The sequence below is a fragment of the Apostichopus japonicus genome, chromosome 2 (assembly GCF_037975245.1).
Source record: "Apostichopus japonicus isolate 1M-3 chromosome 2, ASM3797524v1, whole genome shotgun sequence".
NCBI classification, from domain to species: domain Eukaryota; kingdom Metazoa; phylum Echinodermata; class Holothuroidea; order Aspidochirotida; family Stichopodidae; genus Apostichopus; species Apostichopus japonicus.
Window position 1 is genome coordinate 11550813 of NC_092562.1, and position 23002 is coordinate 11573814.

Consider the following 23002-nt stretch of genomic DNA (forward strand, 5'->3'; position numbering starts at 1 on the left):
CAGGCGCGTAGCCAAGGGGGGGGGGGGCGAAGGGGCGACCGCCCTCCCCCCTTGAGCATATCTTTTGATTTTCTTTGGTTATCCTAGTAATTTCAAACTAAAAAAGGTTAGTTGCAACTTACAAGGCCTGGGAAGTGCCATTTCCAGCGATCTGGGAGGCATTTTCGGCCAAAATTTTCTTATACACTTCGCGCCGACCCATGGTGGCACTACGCTTAGATAGTTTGCCTACAGGCTTCGTCCTTCCCTTAAAAATTCCTCGCTACGCGCCTGGTTATGGTTGGTCTCTTTGGGTGTCCTCTGTTGGCCCTGTTCAGTTAATATTTGTGTGTATATATATTTATTATTCTTTGGTTAATTTCAGGCATCGCTCTCAATATTTGGTCTCGTCGGAGGTCCTCTGTTGGCCCTGTTCAGTTTAGGCGTTTTCTTCCCTTGTTGTAACTCTTATGTGAGTACTCACATATTTAACTTAATAACTTAACTATGTAACTACAGTAAGACCATAACTTGTAGTAAAGGGGGAAGGGGAGAGAAGGGTGGCGGGCCTGATGACAGGGGGGCTATAGCCATGCGGCCTGGGGTCAATTAGTGACCTGAAAACATTGAGAGCCTAGGAAAATATGGAATAGGAAATCCTGTAGTCCCATTTTCAACATGTAAACAAATCATATCATTGCCCCCTTGGCCTGACCTGGTCCTCGACACACCCTGAGGAAGCAAGAGAGGGGGCAGGACAACTGACTGCTAGCTACAATTATATCAAATTGTTCAATAAGTAAATTATGGCCTTTTTTTTGGGGTGGGGGGTTCTTTTATATCACAATTTTGAGCCGAAACTATTGCTGTTTCTGCCTTACACATATGTCCTAGTGAATAACTAAGACTCTGCCCCCACCCCCACCCCCACCCGCTCTTGTGAAAACAATAAATAAACGTTTGGTATGAACATTTTGTTAAGCGATGATTTTCGCTTCGTTTCTGCTAAGTATATTTGAGAAGAATGGAGGAGAGTTTAATTACATTAAAGAGTAATGAACGTTTTGAGATAAGCAATTAATTTTTGTGTTTTGTGATATTAATGATTGTGTTTTGTAAAACTATTTTCTTCTTCTGGATCAGGGTGCCGGTTTTGGTACCTTAATAGGTCTGGCCACATCCATCTGGCTTGGTGTAGGGGCAAACATCTACCCCCCTGACTCCAACCCTCCAGGCTTCTCTACAGCTATGTGTGATCTGAATGCCACAACAGCACCACACTTCCTCACCACTACATCTCCAGTGGATCCAAGTGACGCATAGTAAGTTGAACAACACACGACAAAACCACTTACTAATTCTTTTCTTGAAACCTGTTTTTCTATCCGTTCATCTGTATCATCTATACAGGAACTTAATCAAACATAATTATAATAATAATTATTACTTATGGTTACAAATATATATATATATATATATATATATATCTGTCTCATCTAAAAGATACAGGAACTTAATCAAATAATAGGTTATATATATATACATATACATACATATATATATATATATATATATATATATATATATATATATACATATATATATATATATTTATAAACATTTACATATACATATATATATATATATATATATTTTTTTTTTTTTTTTTTTTCCCTCCATTTATTGATAACTTCAGTCAAATTAACAGACTTCATATTTTCATACTATAGATGCTTCAGATTAAATAAACGTCATAACAAAATAACAGTTGTTCTAATAAACAGCACAATTGATCGAACGAGATTAATGGAAAAGAGAATGACATGTCCTAAATGCTTGTTTAAGCTGCATAAAGTTAACCTTACTTTTACTACGATATCGATGTTGTGTGTACTTTTTTACACTTATTGTAAACTTAAATTTATAGAAGAAATCCTCTACAACAGGAATACATTTATTCAATTTACATTGAAAGATGAAATGCTTCATATATAAAATAAGAAAATTGTATGGGTGAGCTACATCAACACCGAAACCAAGAAGGATATCCTTCTTGGAGAAGAAGAATTGCTTATTTAATAACATAGCCTCAACCCCTAAAATAAAGGTGGATGTCACACTACACTCCCAGAACAGATGTTCTATACTTTCAATATGCGTATCGCAAAAGGTACAGTTTGGAGAGTCGGATTTTCCGATAGTATGAAGAAGTTTATTGGTCCCAATTATTCTATGTAAAACTCTAAACTGAAAATATTGGATTTTTGATTCGGAAACTGTAGCCCAAGGAATACTGTAGAATCTATTCCAATCTTCAGTCGTCAAGTTGTTGAACACATTAGCCCATTTACGGCTGGCGGTAGGTATCTGAGCGACTTTATCTAAATATCGGGAATAAACGCACTGGGAAGTAGAGTTGGAATGTAAGACCTTATCCAGCCAAATCTCATTACAATTGGGGAAATTACAATTCTGAACATAATCTCGACGCCACTCCAAAGGAATCGCATTAATTAAACCGGTATAGATAGTGAAAGGAAACATTGGAAGATTAAATTTAGTACGAAAAAAGTGGAAGGTTAAGGGTCTCCCGTTTTCGCCGTAAAGATCTCTCACATACTTGATATTAGCTTCATATAAAAACTTATAGAACACAATTTGGTTGTTGATACGAATGTAAGAATTATTCCACAAAAATTGATTACCGTAGTTATCAGTTGGATTATTAAAAGATATTTCACACCAAGCCTTAATTATCTGACTTACGAAATTATTTGGAATGCTTATATCTCTTTTGTTGCAGTTACACTGAAACAGAAACTGCTTGCCAAGTTTGTAAAGCTCCAAATCAAAGAAAATTTTCCAGGGACCGTGAATATCGTTACAGTAACGTTTGATCCATGTGCACTTAAGGCTATTGATGAAACTATTAATATGAATGACCTTTAGCCCCCCATCTGCTAAACGATTTATCATTGACGATCTCTTTACTTTATCAGAACTACCTCCCCAAATGAAATCGAAAATAATGCTCTCGAGCTCTTTAATAAATCCAATTGGAGGGTTTGGCAAAACCAAGAAAAGGAAAACCAGTTGAGAAAGAGCAAACGTTTTGACAATAATATTTCGACCAATCGGGGTCAGGTCTCTACCAGACCATACCCGGAGGCACCTTTTCAATCTAGACAATTTAGGTTGGTAGTTCAAACGAAAGAGATCGTCTCTATTTTGAGTAAAAGAAACACCCAACATAGTAACAGGACCAGTTGTGACATTCAAAGCTAGATCATTAATACAAGTAGGGAGATTATTAATAAACGAACCCAAAGGCATTATATTACACTTAGAAATATTGATAGCAAGCCCAGAGGCTAATCTAAAATCGTCCAGAACACTGAGGGTTTCCTCAAAGGAATCCCTACTACCATCAAGAAAAAACGTAGTGTCGTCTGCGTATTGTGATAATTTAATTACATTATTCCCTATCCTAATACCTTTGATGTTAACGTTTGAAATAACCTTTAAAGCAAGCACTTCCACACAAAGTATAAAGAGATAAGGACTCAAAGGACATCCCTGTCTAACACCCCTCTGGATGTTGAAGAAACCCGTTGAAAAGCCATTATTACACACACATGCATTTCCCCTCTTATAAAACACATTAATCCACTCTCTAAGGCTATTACCAAAGCTAAAGAACGACAGGGTGTAATCAATGAAATTCCATTCCAACTTATCAAAGGCCTTTTCAAAGTCTATAAGAAAGAGTAAGCCAGGAATGTTGTGATTTGACGCATAATCAATAAGATCTAACACAAAACGGATGTTTTCGCCAATGACCTTGCCTTTCATAAACCCAGTTTGATTTGGTCCTATGATTTTATGGATAACACATTTAAGTCTAGCAGCAATTGCTTTAGCCCCGATCTTATAGTCAGTGTTTAAAAGTGTGATTGGGCGATAATTTTTAAGCAGCGTTGAGTCTTTTCCTGGCTTCAGTATGACAGTTATAATACCCCTAGATTGTTCTGCTGTTAAAGCACCCTCCTGAAAACCAGAGTTAAGAGAGTTAATAACAACTTGTCCAATAATATGCCAGAACTTTTTATAAAAATTGGCAGTTAGGCCGTCGCTCCCAGGAGCCTTATCATTCTTCATTGAAGAAAGAGCACTAAAACATTCTTCTAAATCTAAAGGTCCATCGCAAGAACTCGAATCATCTAGGGTCAGCTGGGGGTGATCTAGTTCATTAAAGAAGCTAGAGGGGGAGCAATGGTTAGAAGTATATAATGTCTTATAAAAATCTTTGATATTGATTAGAATATCAGTACTCTCTGAATAACTTTGGCCGTTTTCTCCAATGATCTTACGAATTGTATTATTACTCCTATTTCTCTTTTCTAGATTAAGAAAATACCTTGTATTTTTTTCCCCTTCCTCTACCCATCTTGCACGAGATCTAATAATAGTTCCTTTCAACTTATAATCGTAGAAGGTTAAAAGCTCGGTTTGAGCATTTCTTAGCTTTGCCCGGATATTAGGACATTCATTCTGGAATAGCTGACATTCAAGATCGGATATTTTAGAAAGTAGATCAGTTTCCTTAAGCCTACGCTCTTTGGCCTTATCTTTGGAATACTTCATACTAACCGAACGTATTTTAAATTTAAGCAGTTCCCACTGAATAGTAGAATTAGTATTATTATTTGAGTACAGTTCTGTACTAATCAATTTCGTTATTAGTTCCACAAATACCACATCGTCCAATAAGGAATTGTTGAATTTCCAATAACCTGGCCCTCTCTTAGCAGAATGGATGCTAAACTTGAGATGTACAAACGAATGATCAGACTGAATACCAGGGGAGATTCTGACATTACTAGTAGAGTTAGCAAGGTTACGAGAAACCAGGAAAAAATCAAGTCTACAATGGATACCATGAGTTACATTAGAACTCCAAGTGAAGTGCTTCGAGAGCGGGTTCCTTTCTCTCCAAATGTCAATCAAGTCGTGAAATGTCATCATGGAGATACATTGGTCACGTGCTTTAAAATTTGTCCTATGCTGACCTCCCTTCTTATCCAGGTCTATGTTAAAAACGAAATTAAATTCCCCTCCTACTATAATAGAATCCCCCTGGAAATACTGCAAAGTATTAGAAATCTCTGAGAAAAAATCAGGACTATCAGGATTTGGACCATATAAGCAGACAATGGAAAGTACTTTCTCTTCCAGGATAATGTCCAAGATAATATATCTACCGTAATTATGAATACTTTCTTTTACAATGTTGCCATCAAAGCTATGATTAAATAAAATGCAGACTCCACAACTGTTTGTGGTACCATGTGAAAAAACAATTTTTCCCCCCCATTCCCTACTCCAATATCCCACATCATTTAAGCAACTATGCGTTTCCTGTATAAGGCAAACATCGACTTTACACCTATGTAAATAAGAGAACAACTGTCTACGTTTTTTGGATTGCCTTAGCCCTCTTGCATTAAACGAAATGAAACTTATCTCACCGGCCATGATATTGCAAGAGGGATCCGAACAAAATAGACTTGCAAAAGCTAACGATATGAGACTCAGGCATATCCAATAAACACAATATAAGTGAAGCAGTATGACATATATACATAATTACAATTGTAAGCATCATTATCAAGGAGGATAGGAAAAAAGTAAGAAAAATTTAAGTCAATCCAACGGGAAAACTAGACCCAAAACATGGTCTACTGTAATAGTAGACGTCCCGTGTCCAGGGTCCCATCGAAAAAGGGCCACAAAAATACAAACATGTGACCAACATTGAAAAAACGAACGTTAGGGCAGCACATCCGGTTCTGGACTAATGACCTTTAACAACAATAATCCTCACAAAAAAACAAGGCAGAAGAGTACATAATAGATAGAGCACCATAGATCCAGATCCTTAATTTAACAATAGCCTCCTACTTCCAGGATGATAAAAACAATGAAATATTTCTCACAAAAAATCGAGGCAGAAGAGCACAAAGTATATACAGAGCTAGGTCCAGATCCATAATCGATCGATCGCCTCTTACTTCCAGGCTGGATGAAAACAATGAAAATGAAAATATTCCTCACATAGAATCCAACAATATGGAAAAGGAAATGTGTAAATGAGAGTAAGGGCTTCTGTAACTGACCACTTTGGTCTTATCTATGAGGCAGATAAAGAATAAGCTTGGCCGTTCTCCTTCCTCCACATTCCTCGCTGGAAACGTAGTTTGGTCCCACTCTTGTACAAATCTGATACCTCCTTGGCCCATCTCCTCTTTTCCTTAAGGTCAGTCAAGGTAAGATCGTCAGTGATGAAATAATCGGAACCTTTTAGCTTTTCTCTTGCGTACTTCATGGCAAAGAGCTTATCTTGAAAAAACGAAAGTTTAACAAGAATGTGCCTGCTTCTTCCCTGTACAGCTTTTCCATCTCTATGGGCTCTCTCCAGTTTGGCCTCTTGAATGCCCACCTTTTTCAGAACTTCTTTGGTGATTTCCAGGCAGTCTTCACTCGGTTGTGTTTTGTAACCCACGATCCGCAAGTTATTTTTCCGGAGAAAACGTTCGTTCTTGTTAAGCAATGATGAGTGCAAATCGAGTGAACTCTCAAGGCTTGTTACGCGGTTTCCTAAATCTGCACACAGTCTGTTCAGTTTGGAATTCTCTGACTTTAGTTTATTGATTTCTTCGGAATGTAACTTTAATTCACGTTCAAAGTTCTTTTTGAGCTTGAGTAGCTCTGAAGACATTCCATGAATTGCCTTTTCCACTGCATTCTCCAGTCTCTGTGTGAGGTCTAGATTTGCCTCTTCTTGAATATCGGTTACCTCTGAGTCCGACAGGCTCTCGTGTAACTCGTCCTCGTGTTCTTCTCCTATGGCTGACATAGCTTGGCTAATCAACGGTTGGGAACGTGATTCTATGGCCTGTTTTTTCTTCTTACCTAGGCTACCGACTGGTCTACCACGGGTCTTGCTCATTTTGTGCGATGGACTCTTTATGATTGATAATAAAAAAACTTGAAAGCTGAGGATTAACTTGGATAAAAATAACGATAAATCCAGAGGCCGAAATCAGCGTGACTAGGTGGCTGCCATAACAGGCTCGTTATATATATATATATATATATATATATATATATATATATATATATATATATATATATATATATATATATATATATATATATATATATATATATATATATATCTAGTACCAATTTTAACTGCTTCGTTTTTGTCCCCAATCATCTATCCTATTGTTTTAAGCTTTTCTAACAATTTGGAGGGTCATAAACTGCGATAGAAATACTTTGGAAGAAAAGTTTTGGCAACATTTTTTTAGCCTATTATATCTTTGGAAGCTTAGTTGATTATCTTTTATACCTGTTATAATTTTTGTCATATTTATACCTGTTTATCATTTTGTCATATTTACAGCCCACCGATCGCCTCTTTTTACGCTTTGTCCTACTGTTGGTATTCTGGTTTATCGTGGTGTGTGTGCGTCTTGTTTGGTTTATTGATTAGCTTTGCAACGGGTAAGATCTTTGGCTCTTTTATCCACAATGGGTTTTTTTTTTGGGGGGGGGGGGGGGGACGGCTTAACTGTCTTTCACCAATATGAAATTATTAGCATACAATTTTAGCATTGCTGAATTCATATTGCTTTTAATACTTTCCACTGACTTTTTCACCTGTGTTTTTATACCCAACGCACTGATTACAATGGCCAGAAAAATAAACTTATTAATTAAATTGATTTATTGGGTCATACTTGATCATACTTCAATTAAAAGTAAAGCTTTTGTCTTCATACAGCCCATGCTTTTAAATCTTTAGAAACAAAAATTGTTAAAGAGATCCTTCTTTCACTTGTATGGGAGTTTCAGGATGTTCAACTTCTTGTAATTGGAACAGCAATTAGAATTTAAAAAAAAAACACCCAAATTTTGATCATATGCAAGCAACCACATATTCTGTCCCCTCCAACCAGCTTTACAGAATAATTTTTTGACTTCTTGTCGACTTATGCAAACCTTACTAGTTTCCTTAAATTTCTCAGATGAAATGAAATCCTCTTTTATAGTAAATTATCCTTGTTAAACATATATTAATGTAATATTCCAAACTATTATTATTAGAAATATATTTCAGATGATGTTAACTTTCTGCAAATGATGAAGGACCTCCTCTCCCTCTCTGATTTCTTTTCTGTAGTCCAAATCCCCCATGTTCTATGTACAGTTATATTTTATATCCATCCAGTTTAGACAATGTTAAGCTATCTTGTACTTTCCTGTCACAGTTTCCTGTCATACTTCATTTTTCCTGTCACACTTCAAAGCACTCGTATACAGACAGTGTGATACCAGAGGAGGACAGTACAGAGGGGTATCAGCATTAGGAAATTGGGTATCTCATCACCACGTGTCATATTTATTTATATATTTATTTATTTATCTTTTGCAAGGCCACAATAAACCATCAGAAGCTGACGTCACCCTCCATCGACCAATCGTTGATTCTTTCCTATGCTGTCTGCCACCTGGATGTACTGACGTCTGCCGTTGTGGGGTGGGACAAAATCCCAACGTAAAAGAGGTATTAAATGACAAAGACTCAAACTTAGAAGAACTGTTGAAAGTTTCCCGGGATTTAAAAAAAAACAACAATAGATTAGCAAGACCCAAATATTACAAAGACTACTGAAGTTGATATTCTTGCACATTTTACCACCATTTCACACCACTGAAAAGAATCGGTTCCCAATAAGCCTTTAAATGGGATAAAGCAACAACCATCATTCGCTTTAATACATGACAGCCCCCAACTTAAAATTTTTATGAAAATTCTGGCAATGTGCTGAGAATGTTTCGGGCACCTACTGAAAGAAAAATAATTGTGCAATGTGTTTTTCAATGGTTAAACTGATATTATTATTATCATTATGATTGTAACGACTTCCCCAATAATTATAACCAATATGGAAGGGTAATAACACGGAAAATGATTGTATGTTATTGGCATGCGATGTAATAATCGATGCATGCCTATATAATATGCACATTAACATGTTGAACGCGCGCGGAGCGTGCAAAAAATTTTGGTTATATTTTTCGGGCAAGTCGTTACAGCCCCCCCACCCCCCCTCCCCCCCCCCCCAAATCAAATTGGGCTCCTACGTCTCTATCACACAAACCAATACTGATGACTAGTTTTGTGTCTCCTATAATTCCTTTTAAACTCAAGGTAATTTTATATGTTAGAGTGAGAGTAGCAGACATCTTGATTAAATATTTACCAAAATTGACACAAGAACATCTTTAAGATGATAACTCTCTTAGCCAGAGTCGAATTGAGATGAGTAATTTCATTCTTTTCTATCAACAGAAGCAAGATGGGTTTTATGTACATGAAGAATCAGTCGACAATAATATCAAATCAAGCGATGATTCCGAAGACAAGAGTACCCAGATGTAATCATCCCACTTCTGTCACCAGTCATGCTGCCACCAAAATGGATCTGAGCAACCATGGCAACGGTTCATTTATCATGAAACAATTTTTTTGAAATACTTGCTATATGGTTGTGTGTGTGGAATTAGAGCATTGATAAATACTAAACATACACAGCCATTCGTGGTTAGCACTGGGCTATTGTTTTTCCTCATTTACAAATCTACGTCATGATTTAGAACAAGTAAATTCCAATATAGGAATGTTACTAAGGTCATCAGTAGTTTTGGAAACTAAACGGTTTGCAAAGTGTATTTTCCTGCCGAACCCTAACCTTCAAGTTATATCCAAACATATAGGAGTCTTAAATTAGACAAAAGCCCTGAGAACGAATCTATGGGAAAAGAATGTGAGCTGTGGGAGACTGCTTAACACACACGGTATATGTGAGCTGTTGGACTGTTTAACACACACGGTATATGTGAGCTGTGGGAGACTGCTTAACACACGTGGTATATGTGTGCTGTGGGAGGCTGTTTAATACACAAGGTATATGTGTGCTGTGGGATACAAGTAACACCGTAAGAATATATGAACTGTCGAATAATGTTACACAGAGTGTATGCAAGCGTCGTGATACTGTAACACCTGAATTATGAAACACCTGAATTATGAAATATAGTAACACAGGATGTAGGAATTGAGAAATACTGTAACACGGGATATGTGACTCGTGAGATACTGTAACACAGGATATGTGACTTGTATTACTGTAACACAGGATATGTGAGTTGTCAGATACTGTAACACAGGATATGTGAGTTGTCAGATACTGTAACAGGGGATATGTGAGTTGTCATATAGTGTAACACAGGATATGTAAGTTGCAAGGTACAGTTACAAAGTCCGATAACAACTCCCTGGTCTATGTGGGTTGTGTTATTGTTACACAGGAAAGGTATGCGCTTTATACCTTGCAACCACCATTGTTAGTACGCTAGGCAGTTTAAGACCACCTTCCTTTCACGTTGCACCCTGTTTGGACAGTTTCTTTGCATCTTTTTCATTTCATGCTTTTTCAGTGCAAAAAAGAGACAGAATGAGAAGTATGAATATTCATATTTCTATCTGATAAAGGTTAGGAACTGTTCATACTGTCAATACGAGTGCTTTGAAGCACTAAATTAGAGTATAGTATAGTGTGGTATTAGCATTAGAATCAGATAATGGTTAGGAACTGTTCATACTGTCAATACGAGTGCTTTGAAGCACTATATTAGAGTATAGTATAGCGTGGTATTAGCATTAGAATCAGATAATGGTTAGGAACTGTTCATACTGTCAATACGAGTGCTTTGAAGCACTATATTAGAGTATAGTATAGTGTGGTATTAGCATTAGAATCAGATAATGGTTAGGAACTGTTCATACTGTCAATACAAGTGCTTTGAAGCACTATATGAGAGTATAGCATGGCGTGGTATTAGCATTAGAATCAGATTATGGTAAGGAACTGTTCATACTGTCGAAACAAGTGCTGTCAAGCATGATATGAGAGTATAGTGTAGTATTAGCATTAGAATCAGATAATGGTTAGGAACTGTTCATACTGTCAATACAAGTGCTTTGAAGCACTATATGAGAGTATATATAGTGTGGTATTAGCATTAGAATCAGCTTATGGTTAGGAACTGTTCCTACTGTCAATACGAGTGCTTTCAAGCATGATATTAGAGTATAGTATAGCGTTGTATTAGCATTAGAATCAGATAATGGTTAGGAACTGTTCATACTGTCAATACGAGTGCTTTCAAGCATCATATGAGAGGACATCGTAGAGTGGTACTTGCATTACAAAATTGTCCAATTAGCTGTGCGATGGTGAAAAATGTCTCCAAGTAGCTGAGACATACACTCGCAAATGTGCAAATGGTTTACAGTAGAAAGTCTTTGCAACAAGTTATCTAAACAGTCCACTGCAAATTAATATAGGCCATCAGCTGAAGGTCGAAATTCGCTTGTTTCGTTCCAGCAACTGCGGGTCTAAAATTTCTCTACAGCATTGAATACATAAATTAACTAAGATTAATGATCCAAAAGTTCTCCATGTACTTTCCTGCAGTTTTTTTGCAATTCCGCTCGAAAGATCGAACTATATTTTTTATTGCGTATGTTAAGAAACCTGCCGTTTTACGTTCAAAAGTTGTGCGCCAGTGAGATATCTGTACCATGTGATATGAATTGTCCAATGAGCCATGAGTTCTGTGTGCAATCTTTGTAGAAAACAACAAACATGGCGGCTCCCACGGGCGCTAGTCAGTCTCCGACACACGGAAATCTACAGTGCTCAGTGCACATTGAATCTGTAAAATTTGAAGCATTCAAGGCACTGACGAATAAACGATGGAATAAAGTTACTTCCTGCGCTAAAGATTGGCTTAATCTCAGCGGCGGAGACAGTGATATCGCCGTACTACTGATTACTCCATGGCCTACTACGATCAAGCGTGTGTTCAACAGCATAGTATGATGGGGTTCCACGATAAGTGTTACAGGCGGTTCATTGATAGCAAGCACATTGCTGCAAGAAAACGGACAGTTCCAGAGGAGACCCCATATGATTTTAGAAATAGCTCACTGGTCTTGGGGCATTGGTACATCTCATTGTAACTAGGGATTTAGCTACATGTAAAGTAGAGGGGGAGGGGGTCGCATTTGTAAAACAGTTTGGATGGGGAGTGTAACAATTATGGAGAGGAACTTTTCATTATATGTGTATATTTACGCATACATGTACAGACGAAATGCATTCATAACATAGGGGGAAAATCTAAAAATATTTGATTTATTACAAAGCATTATATCTGAGTTTATTAAAAGTGGTACATTTTTATAATTAAAACCCTTAAGTTATAATGTGCAAAAATTGTATTTCATATTTCAAAGTTGAAAATGTGATTTTTTACCATTTTGGCGAAAATGGAGGGGGGGGGGGGGCACAACTTGTAATGCCTGAAAACAACCCTCACTGACCCTTAGACCAGAATCCTCTTCCACCATTCTTGTAACCCTGACCCAACTATTATACAAAAAAAAAATATCAGTCGTAATTTAACATATAAGAAAAGAGTGGTATGTATGCACCACTGTACCAAATCTAACGTTAGCACATGTGTTCCTAATACATAGCATCGTAGCACGTAATGTCTACATAACATACCCAATTTCAAGGGTTTCTTACAAAAATACTGCAGGAAATTTTTTGGAGAACTTTTGATATAATGTTTGTGATGCATTAAACTACCCCAAAATGCATTAAAAATCTAGACCCGGTGTTGCTGGAACGAAACTGATTTTACAGCCACATTTTGAGCTTCAGCTGATGGCCTAATAGATGGAAATTTAAACAGTGTAAATTGTCAATTCCAACAACTGCTTTTTGTAACTTACAGTGAATCTGTGTTAGCACAATTATGGTTTATTTATGGATTTAAGTGGTATTTATATTGTTTTTTGTTTCCTACCAGTGTAATGAATGTAATTTTGCAGACGGTTTGCCGATGTATACATTGGAAATTGTTGGGAACAGGTTGCCTGAACAATCAACAGTAAAATTTAACCAACGGTAATTTTATTATACAGTTTTTAGAGAAGCCAACTGCTAGTTAGTCATGTAAAAATGTTTTGTCAAAATGAGCATTGCCAAATACACCGCTGAAATTATAATCTAAAATGGAAATTTGAGCCTGGTCCCGATAATTATCATCTTATGATGGTAGTTGTTTAATTGTCATTAAATACAAAATTAAAAAATAGAAATAAGACAATATACAAAGCATATATTTTTATCTCATGTCTTGTAAAGGCTTCGGATACCGTAAGATGTATTTTTCAGCCTCACACGATGACTCTAAGCATATCATCCGGTAGGATAAATTTATAGTGTTCAGTATAATTTGAACTTTCGTCACATGCGCAGCTGGAGACTTGTCATAAACAAGCTATAGCGACCACCTTCTACTACCCAGGGGTGAAGGGAATAAAGTGAGTAACATGTTTAATTCTGGAAACTAATATTGTAAAAAGTACCCACACACATTACTTTGACCCCACCATGTTATTGTGTCACCCTATGTGCCATCATGTGTACCCCCCCCCCCCACCTACTAAGTCGGACCAGCCCACCAAGTTTCAGATCAGTGCCTCAAGGGATGTGAGGTGAGCAGCAAAGTTAGCACCAATTTTGCACACATTGTCAATATCGTACAATATATCATCTCCAGTTCACGCACGCACGCACGCACGCACGCACGCACGCACGCACGCACGCACGCACGCACGCACGCACGCACGCACGCACGCACGCACGCACGCACGCACGCACGCACGGAAAAAAAAAATCAGTTGTTTATATGCCTTTCTATTGCAGCAAATGTAATTTTCGAAAATGTAAAAGTTTTATTACGAAATGACAAATTAGTCAGCTGTGATTTTCTCTTCATTTTAACAATTTTCTGAAAAATTTACCTTGACGGGGCTCATTTTCGAAATTTTAAACTTGACATTTTGTAGTAAATTAATCAGTTGATAATTTTTTTTAACTCCTCAATTTAACATTTGGTTGTGCAAAATGTGAATTGCACACAACACAAGTGGCTATTTTAATATATTGTTATAAGTAGTCGAAATGAGTCACAACTATCCTATACGTATTTTTCAGTTAATCGTTGAAATTGTCATGAATTTAATCATCCTCATGCTGCTTAATGTTAAAGTGTTTGAAATTCGATAAGTAACTAAATGATAGGTTTAGTGATCACTTTGAAAGTAAATGTACGGAATGGTTCATTTTGTTGAAAATTGCCACAATTTTAACTTAGTGATGTTAACATTTTTGACGGCACCTGCAACGTTGCCATTGTTATTTCATGTTTGTCATGAAAAAACTTTCATGTTTCATGGAGAATTTTCACCGCCAAGTTCTTAGGTCTATACTTTACTTTCATAACATTTTTTTCTTTTTTATAAAACTTTAGATATTGCATATAAGAAATTTTATCAGCCGATTCACACAGAGATTACAGTAACTACTGTAAATCTTAAAGTTTTGTACCACATCAAATACTGGATTGTGCTGACAAATCTGATAAATGGGTAGCATATGCCATTAGGTTTACAGTAAGATAACTGAGGATATGTAATCCCAACAAATCCCAACAACTTGATTTGTTGGAATTAAACATATCCCCAGTTCTTACTCTAATCCTAATAGCCCGTGCTAACATGTATAGCACAATCCAGTTTTTTCTTTAAATGGTACAACACTTTTAAGACTTACAGTAGTGACTGCGTTCTCTGTGTATCGGGTGATTTTATACAAGTAAACGAACAATTGGAAATTGATCCATAGGTCACTGGATCGACTCCCAATCTAGCCATTTATTTCTCTTTCCATAACAAATTTTGGTTAGATCATCACATTTGCACAATAGAGCTGTAAAACATTGACGACAATATTAAACTGGTCTTCGCAAAGGATATAGAAGAGGGGCAGTTATTTTAATGTTTTTCGGCTTTCAAATATTTCTGGAAGGAAAAATTCAAAAATTCACTGCAAGAGTATACGTAACAATTTCATTCTATTCTATACTGTACTCTCCTACGCTTTAAAGCACTCGTACTGAGAGTATTAACAGTTCCAATTACCTTCATCTAATAACAACACGATATTCAAACGGATCATACTGTCAGTACAAGTGCTTAGAACGTATAGTATAGACTATAGAGCAACTTGTCCCAACAAGGCCTACGTAACTACAGAGAGGTAAAAAGGAAGTTACACACGTGTTCTTTGTTAAGGCAATTTCATACAACTTTAATGCTAACAACATAGGGTATAAGGTTTAACTTATCACGCATATTAATGTTATTCTAAGATGCCTTTTCAACGCAACGTTTTGACCTGCGAACGCAAGGATTATCTAAAACTCCTGATCTATAATGGTACTATCCTCCCATGGTAACGCGCGTTACGGCAATATAGTGTACATATTATATACATATGTACGTAGTGTACATAAAATATAACTATGTACACGCTACTCTCACAGCGCGGTGACCTTTCTCTACGGCTATGACGCAGTGGTAATTCACCCTACCATCGTGCATGTACTGATGAACTAGCAGCCAAGTCAAATCCCCAGGGTCGTTGACATACCGCGCGTGCGCGTCGCCATAGGAATACACAACTTAACTCACCATACATCAGAACGTTTGTTCGTGTGTATGCATCTGAGTCATCTTTTACGAGTGTTTACTTCGGTAAGTTGTCAATTGTGTTATTTTAATGGTTTATTTTCAAGGAATACAGACATACCCTGATGAAAAACAAACCCCGAAAATGTATCAAGGCAAAAACTTTCATTGTTGATGTAAAAAAGGAAAGTTAATACCCATGGCCATTTCGGTTTCTCTCAGTGTTGTAAATCTTACATACAGGTCTAATACTACGAAAAATGTATACAATTCGAGGTACTGGTTAGTGGGCAGGGCCAGAGATGTGTTTGGGTGAGGGGAGGGGTGGCCGATTAGGGGAAAGGCACATGCATCTTTTATTATATGGATGAACATAAGCTAATATAGGCTATCGTACAGAAAATGGTTAAAGCATATAACGGTTTGTTTGTAAGAAATTTGCAAACTCGCAATTCTAGAGTAATATAATTTCAAATTTTATGTGGCTCCGCTACATTTATAGATTTTTACTGTAATATTACCATTTTTGAAATTTTTAGACAACTTTGACAGGATCTAAAGGTCACCTTAACGTATGAACGACAATGAGAATTTATATGTATCCCTTTTTTTAATTTGTGTAAACAAGGTGTAAATAAATGGAAGGGTTCTGCCAAAATGATGGGGGAGGAGGGGGGGGGGGGGGAGTTGTATTCACAAACTGCACATGTTAATACAAACAAGGCTTTAAATAACTCTCCACCCCCCCCCCCATCCCTTTAATGAGACTTTATTTGCGACACTATACAGGGGCGTCGGAAGCTATTTAGGATTGGTACGGCAGATCAGAGTGTGGCCATCTATCATAATTATCTTGGGGACGTTTGGTAGGTCAAACTACGCTACGCGCCACCATGGTTAGCGTAACAGAGAAAATTTTGAAAAAGTGCCTCCCAGATTGCAGGAAATGGCACTTCCCGAGCTTGAAAACAAGACCCCTGCCATGCCAGAGTAGTCACATTTAGCCTACTTGCCGTCATCATTATTGAAAAATATACCTCCCAGATTGCATGAAATAGCAGTTCACATGTGTCATATGAAAAAACAAGATTCTCCCTTGTCTGTTTTTGTACCCGATTAATCTTCTGAAACACATTATTGAAGTATGTTTTATTTTGGTCTTTATTTTTTTTCCTTAGTCCTATTTTTTTTTTTTTTTTTTTTTTGCGCCGTGAATATTGGTCCGGCGTTCGCCGGACCTTCCGGTACCGGCTCCGACGCCCCTGCTATATAAGCTACTGCTTCAGGAATTTAGTATTGATGGTTTTATTCTCTCTTTGTTTGGTCAACGTTGATGCCACCTAATGCTATAAACAAACTGACAGTAGCAGTATTGTTTTGTATTTTTAAGACGCTTTAACTGTTACGAAACGTATTATTTTAATTAAATAATTATTGTTAGCGATACCCGTCCCCCCCCCCCCACTCCCCTTCAATCCCAGATAAAAAAGAGAATAGAGGTAGGCCCTACAGTATTTATTAGCACAAGAGTGCATGTAGACCTAATTTTAGGCATAGTGTTTGCCTATATTTGCCTCAGAATGCAGTGCTCAGTTCACGTCTAAAATTCAGATCCTCCTTACACTGGAGTCGAATTCAATGTCTCCAGGGTCATGTACCCTCTTAGATCCGCCCTTGGTAGTTACACTATACATGCAGCATTGTATTTGAACTTTTGCAGGGTCTTGTGTCAGACTGAGCGATGGGTTTCAAAAACAAGAAGAATCGTGTTCATCCAACCGGAAACAATAAGAAGCAACAACGGAAAGAGAGAAAGAGGAGAAGATTAGCTCGACTAGTCCAGAGGATCATCCCTTTCTCTTGTTGCACCGGGGACGGTGTACCCAAGAATGTCGTCTGCCCTGATACCTACCTCAAGAGCGACAAATGTATAACCAACACGGTTATTACACCTGAACTGACACCAACTTCAGTCAGCCCTAAAATCTCTCCTCAACTCAAGAGATCTGCATCAGCACAGAGCTCAGCCTCAAAAGCAAGCAGTCGTTCCATTAAGGCGGAATCACCCATAGCAACAACAGCAACAACTGCTACTCCTCTTGTATCTACAGAGTCCAGTAGATCTTCAATAGTGGAATCCCCGCCACATGTCACCAGGTTCTGCTTGGTGCCATCTACAGGGTCATCCAGTGACGATGATTCTGATGGGGCTGATCATGTTGAATTCAATCCTCAACCACCTCTGAAGAAGTACCCTCTACGCCAGTCACCACAGAAAATGGCTTCAATCGCTGGTTCTTCAAAGTGCAACGAACATCCCAATCCGCCGAAAATTAAACAAACGGCTGCGGCGAAGTCTTGCCTATCAACAAATTACCAACCTGCCTTCGTTGATCTGAGGGATGAGCTACTGTTCCCTCATGCCACCACTATTCCCTCAACAAGACCACCCACCTACCAAAGATCACATTATAGCCAACTGAATGCAAGGGCTTTCAAAAGTGATTCCGAAGAATCTTTGACCCTCACGGAAAAGAAAAGTGTGAGTTCTGATGAATTCGCTGATTGCTTTGAACCGCAAAAGACCGTATCAGGGATCCGCCAACAAAAGGAGGAACCACATGAGGAACCATCTGGTGATGACGTAACTGCACCAGAAAAGCAGAAAACCTACTCTCGTGAGCATCTTGATTTGCAAAATAAGCAAGTTGAAGTGTCTGTTGAGCAGATTTGCCACAGAGAGGAGGAGGAGGAGGAAGAGGCGCAGGTAGAGAAGACGGAGGCGCAGGTAGAGGCGGAGGAGGAGGCGCAGGTAGAGGTGGAGGCGCAGGATGAGGCGGAGGAGTCCACAATACCAGTAAATCCACCAAATAATTCAGAGGGGCAGTCCAGTGACTCAGAGGAGGTATGTTTACATTCATTTGTATCTAGTAAAGTGTGTATAGTAAATATCATGAAACCCGATTTTCTTTCAGGAAGAAGGGCGACGAGGGGTAAGGGGGGGGGGAGGGGGAACTCAATATTCAGAAATGGTACTTCAGAACAAATGTTTACACAGATTAATTGTTGTTTTTCTTTACAGGAACTGGGTTTCTTTCCTGGAGAAGAGCACATTTTTCTGCCTCTTATTAAGACCAGTGTCACAGGACTACGTGGTTGGCTTCTTACACTTGGTATTCACCAACATGCTATCCAACCAGATCCACCTTTTTCAATTAAGGAAGGTGACAAAATCATGTCTTGTGCCATCAACCACACCCTCCTGGGTATCTCGTTCTATGTCAATGGATTTCAAAACGGGTTCACTTTTCGAGGTGAGAGTTGTCCATACTCTTTAGATTGTATGTTTCGTTCAGCGATCCAAAATGGCAACACTACACACTTAAAGAATTTTCCTCAAGATCGTTTCCTCGATGCTATTGAAGCACTAAAGACGGTCAAGAATGGGACCAACGATGCTTGGGTTCTTGAGTGGGATATAGATAGCATACTCGCCCCTTACAGAGAAATGGGTATTGAGCTACCAGAACAAGATCAACCCACAGGGCTACCCATGGAGATGATCAGACCACAGACAGAAGAAAGCTCATTAGCATATCACGTGACTCAACTAGACGTAGATGCCTGTGAGGCCTTACTATACACCTTTAACAGTTACTTCATGGTGTTCGTTCCATCCACTGATGGTAGAGTTTTCCTGTTAGACGACCATCCACACAAACAAATGGAAGGTGGAGCCATCGTGCTTGTCTGCCCAAATACAACGGAACATGTTCAAGACATGCTAAATAGGTACCACTTTGAATATTTCAAATCACCGTTCAACCTGGGCCAGGGAACAAAGTTCTCGTTTAGGTGCTAACATTTTAACTATCTATCACTTTTACTTCCCTTTTCTTTAACAATATTTCCAAAAAACAATAACGAAGATAGACTTTATGAAATCGAAATCTTTAGAAAGTGACCGCGAAAAACTGAAACTGCTAAAACAAGAAAAACTAAAACTAATTAATAGTAGAAAATTTAAAGACAATATTCAAACATAATGATAAAAACATTGATTAGATTTGCTGAGAGGATGGACAAACGCTTTTAGAAAGAAGTAAAGAAATGGTGGATAAGAAGGGGATAATATGGCGCCGGCTTTGCTCGTACGAAAAACGTATAGAAGACGTATAGAAGAAAGGAATCCGGCTAGAAAGAAGGTGATAAGAAAGGTAAATAATTCCATGAGGGTCACGTGTTACAGAAGAGTCATTCCAGGCAAGGTGGGTACTGATTACGTCACTTTGATCTTTTCAAGAGTCTCAACAGTGCTTGGTTAGTTGTTTTCATACAGGTCATGTGTAGACAGGGTATACTTATACAACATCTCAAATATTGTATTTTAGTCAAATTTCAGTGGAGGCAAGCTGTATTTTAGGAAGAGGAGAAGGGGGAAGGATAAGGGGCAGTTATATTTCTAATAATCTTTAACAGAGAAGATGATTAGTTACCAGTCAGATGAAAGATACTTTAAACAGGTCTATATTTTCCAAGATCTCTGATACACTCAGGTAAGGTAACTTCCATACATTTCAATTTACTGCAGAATATTCAAATATCTAAGGCGTTCATTCCACCGCCAACTTTCACAAGCTGTGTGCTATAAGAGGTTAAAGGGGGGGGGGGGAGTGGGTGTCCCGGGTACGTCCTCCAATTAGCAGGAAGAGTAGGGGTAGTTGGAGGAGCAAGTTCTTGAAAAGGGTTAGAGGGAAATTCGGGGAGATTGGGATGGGTATGAACGTTATGATAACCATTCATTGTTCACTGAATGCAATTATCGCTTTGAATGGACAAATTATTACTTCCATATATTATTTGATCGATTAGAGTTCTCTGACAGACTGACTACTCCACTGACTGACTAACTGACTTACTGATCGACCGTACAACATAACGAATGTATATCCCCAAATCACAATATCTAACAATGGGCTTGATCCATGCTTACTACTTACTTAAGTCTAAGTCTCACAGAATTGATGACTGAAAATAGCTGTAGAATGCCTGACTATACGCGCAAATACTGTCCGCTGCAATACATGGTTCATACGCTGATAATTATAAATCCCTCCACGTTCACTACAGGATATGATTCTGTATATATCTTATCCCAGAATGAGTGTTTCATGTAATCTATTAGAATTAATGAGGCTGTCTGGATGCCCCACCCCCCCCCCCCACTACCTTCCCCGTGCACTGCTATGTATGTAATCGTGGCATTGGTTTTGCTTTATTTTCTTTGTCTGTTTGTCTAAACCTGCATTGGCTATTACATGGCTAGCCTGAAGGATACTTTATCTGTGGTTAACTGGAAATTCAACGTTTTGTTTTTGTCTTGAATGATTTGCCTTGTCATTGGTTAAAATTATTCAAGCAGATTCTCTGAAGCTTGGGTAACCCAAAAGCGGAAATTTATAGCTATTATATGAACGCAATGATAGTAGTAGGAAATATTTCGTTTACAATTTTCTATGATCTGGTGATATCAGTTGAATTGTTGTAGCTTAAGTGCCCCCATATAACTAAGGAGTTACCCTTTAATAAACGAACGGAGACCAGGGAGAAGGTCGTTATTGCTTGGGTTATGTGTCCAGGAACAGCTCAGACAAGCTAACTGCAAATATTGCCATCAGGTATTTCGAAATGTGACTTAGGATGCAACTTACTCACATGCTTTATATTTTATTCTATTTTTTTATATATAATTTTTTAATATTTTTTTTTATATATTTAATTTTTTTTTTATTTTTTTATTTTTAAAAATTTTTTCATATATTTTGCATTTATTTATTTATTACTTTGTATTTATTTATTTATTATTTATTTTTTATTTTTTGTGAGGCTGTGGTCATCCTGTAATTTTAGCGTTATTATCCGAAAACTATGAGTGATGTGCAACGACAATGTCCAGTGCTGTTAAGGGAAATTCATTGTTCTGTCTGGTAGCTTAGTTAAATGCAATGGACACACAATCGAAGGAATTACCACCACGTACATTTAGCGGCCATTCCTCTGTTATGGGGTATTAAGCCTACTCGCTTAGCCTATGGAAAAAAATACAACTTAATTTGATATCACTAGATCTGTTTAAAGTGCAAATATTTCACCCATTATGGTGTCAATTCAGTAATGTCTTTGTGTAACTGGGAACCATTCATGTTCATCATAACCACGTTTAGGCTAGAAGGTTTGAGTGAATAGTTTTTCTTTAATGACACGAGCAACAGTTCAAGATTAAAAAGGAATTGTTTGGAATTTCCAGTTAATAACAGATATATCAGAATGGAACTGAACCATGGCAGTTTTTTTTAAAAATCTTGGCTAATCTAAACTTAGAGTCCCTTGGCCTTAACCACATAGGCTAGGGCCTAAATGTAAACAGTGTGTAGCGCAGGTTCTAGAGTGTGTAGAGCAGGTGTGTAGCGTAGGCTATACGCTAGGCTACAGTGGTCTTAACTGTACTGCAGTCTAAATTATAATGGATAGAAAATATTTTATGTGAGAAGATTAAAGCATTTTATTTACCTGGGATGCGCAACTGCTTTGCAAACGTGGCTTTGTTCCCTGCCATGTCATGGAGAAATAATATTGTTAAAAAAGCTGATAAATTCCTCCAAGCAAAATATTTTTACTATGATTAAACTCTCCGATTTTAGGTATGTTCGAATGCCAACTACTGCGCCTTACTTTTCTTGAACGCACTGATAGCGCGGGCAATGCGCGCAGGAACGCGCACAACTTGACTAGCAAAGATATGTACAGCGCCTTCGGCGCTATACGAAGTCTTAGAATTGGACACGCGCAAAATGTAATACCGCAACTATTTTATACGCGTGGAATTGCATGAAAGAAAGCATGTCGGAATGCCAATACTTCTCCTTTTTTTTTTTTTTTTTTGGTGGGGTGAGATGGACGGCTAGGTGGGGAAAGTTGATTTAAGGTTATCCCATAGTTGAACCTCCCTACTTGACGTTTTAATTAGCCAACATATTCAAATACCCTAGTTAACCCTTTTTAATTTTTGGGGGGCCGGGGGGGGGGGGCTTATTAGCATCCCCTATGCGCGCTTTGTCCTACATTAAGACGTGCAAAGCGTGCTGACGTAAACAACTGACAGAAAGCGCAAGTGTATTTTTAGGTAAAGAGTTTGGGGCGGGGGTACTGAAGAATATTTCATAGCATACCCCCTACCTCTGTTACCTCGTAAAGGGACTAGGGGGTATATGTAGAGTCTAG

The 23002-nt window shown here is 37.9% G+C and overlaps 2 protein-coding genes and 1 long non-coding RNA gene across 6 annotated transcripts in view; 2 read left to right on the forward strand and 1 right to left on the reverse strand.

Moving 5' to 3' along the window:
* LOC139977992 (sodium-coupled monocarboxylate transporter 1-like) overlaps window positions 1–13193 on the forward strand; it is a 71065-nt gene extending 57872 nt beyond the window's left edge. For all 4 annotated transcript variants that reach the window (XM_071987885.1, XM_071987901.1, XM_071987891.1 and 1 more), the window contains 5 exons: window positions 365–451; window positions 1123–1301; window positions 7448–7548; window positions 8481–8611; window positions 9401–13193. In XM_071987885.1, the coding sequence (XP_071843986.1) occupies window positions 365–451; window positions 1123–1301; window positions 7448–7548; window positions 8481–8611; window positions 9401–9490 (588 nt within the window). In that variant the 3' untranslated portion in view covers window positions 9491–13193. The remainder of the gene's footprint in view (window positions 1–364; window positions 452–1122; window positions 1302–7447; window positions 7549–8480; window positions 8612–9400) is intronic.
* The window catches only part of LOC139978039 (uncharacterized), a 33505-nt gene extending 10724 nt beyond the window's left edge, over window positions 1–22781 (reverse strand). The window contains exon 1 of the long non-coding RNA XR_011796885.1: window positions 22292–22781. This is a non-coding gene — a long non-coding RNA (uncharacterized lncRNA). The remainder of the gene's footprint in view (window positions 1–22291) is intronic.
* LOC139975144 (uncharacterized) lies at window positions 15286–20390 on the forward strand. The gene is made up of 3 exons (XM_071982789.1): window positions 15286–15787; window positions 17442–18626; window positions 18804–20390. The coding sequence occupies exons 2-3, from the start codon at window positions 17463–17465 to the stop codon at window positions 19581–19583; spliced, it is 1944 nt and encodes a 647-aa protein (XP_071838890.1). The 5' UTR covers window positions 15286–15787; window positions 17442–17462; the 3' UTR covers window positions 19584–20390.
* Window positions 22782–23002: the final 221 nt, after the last annotated feature.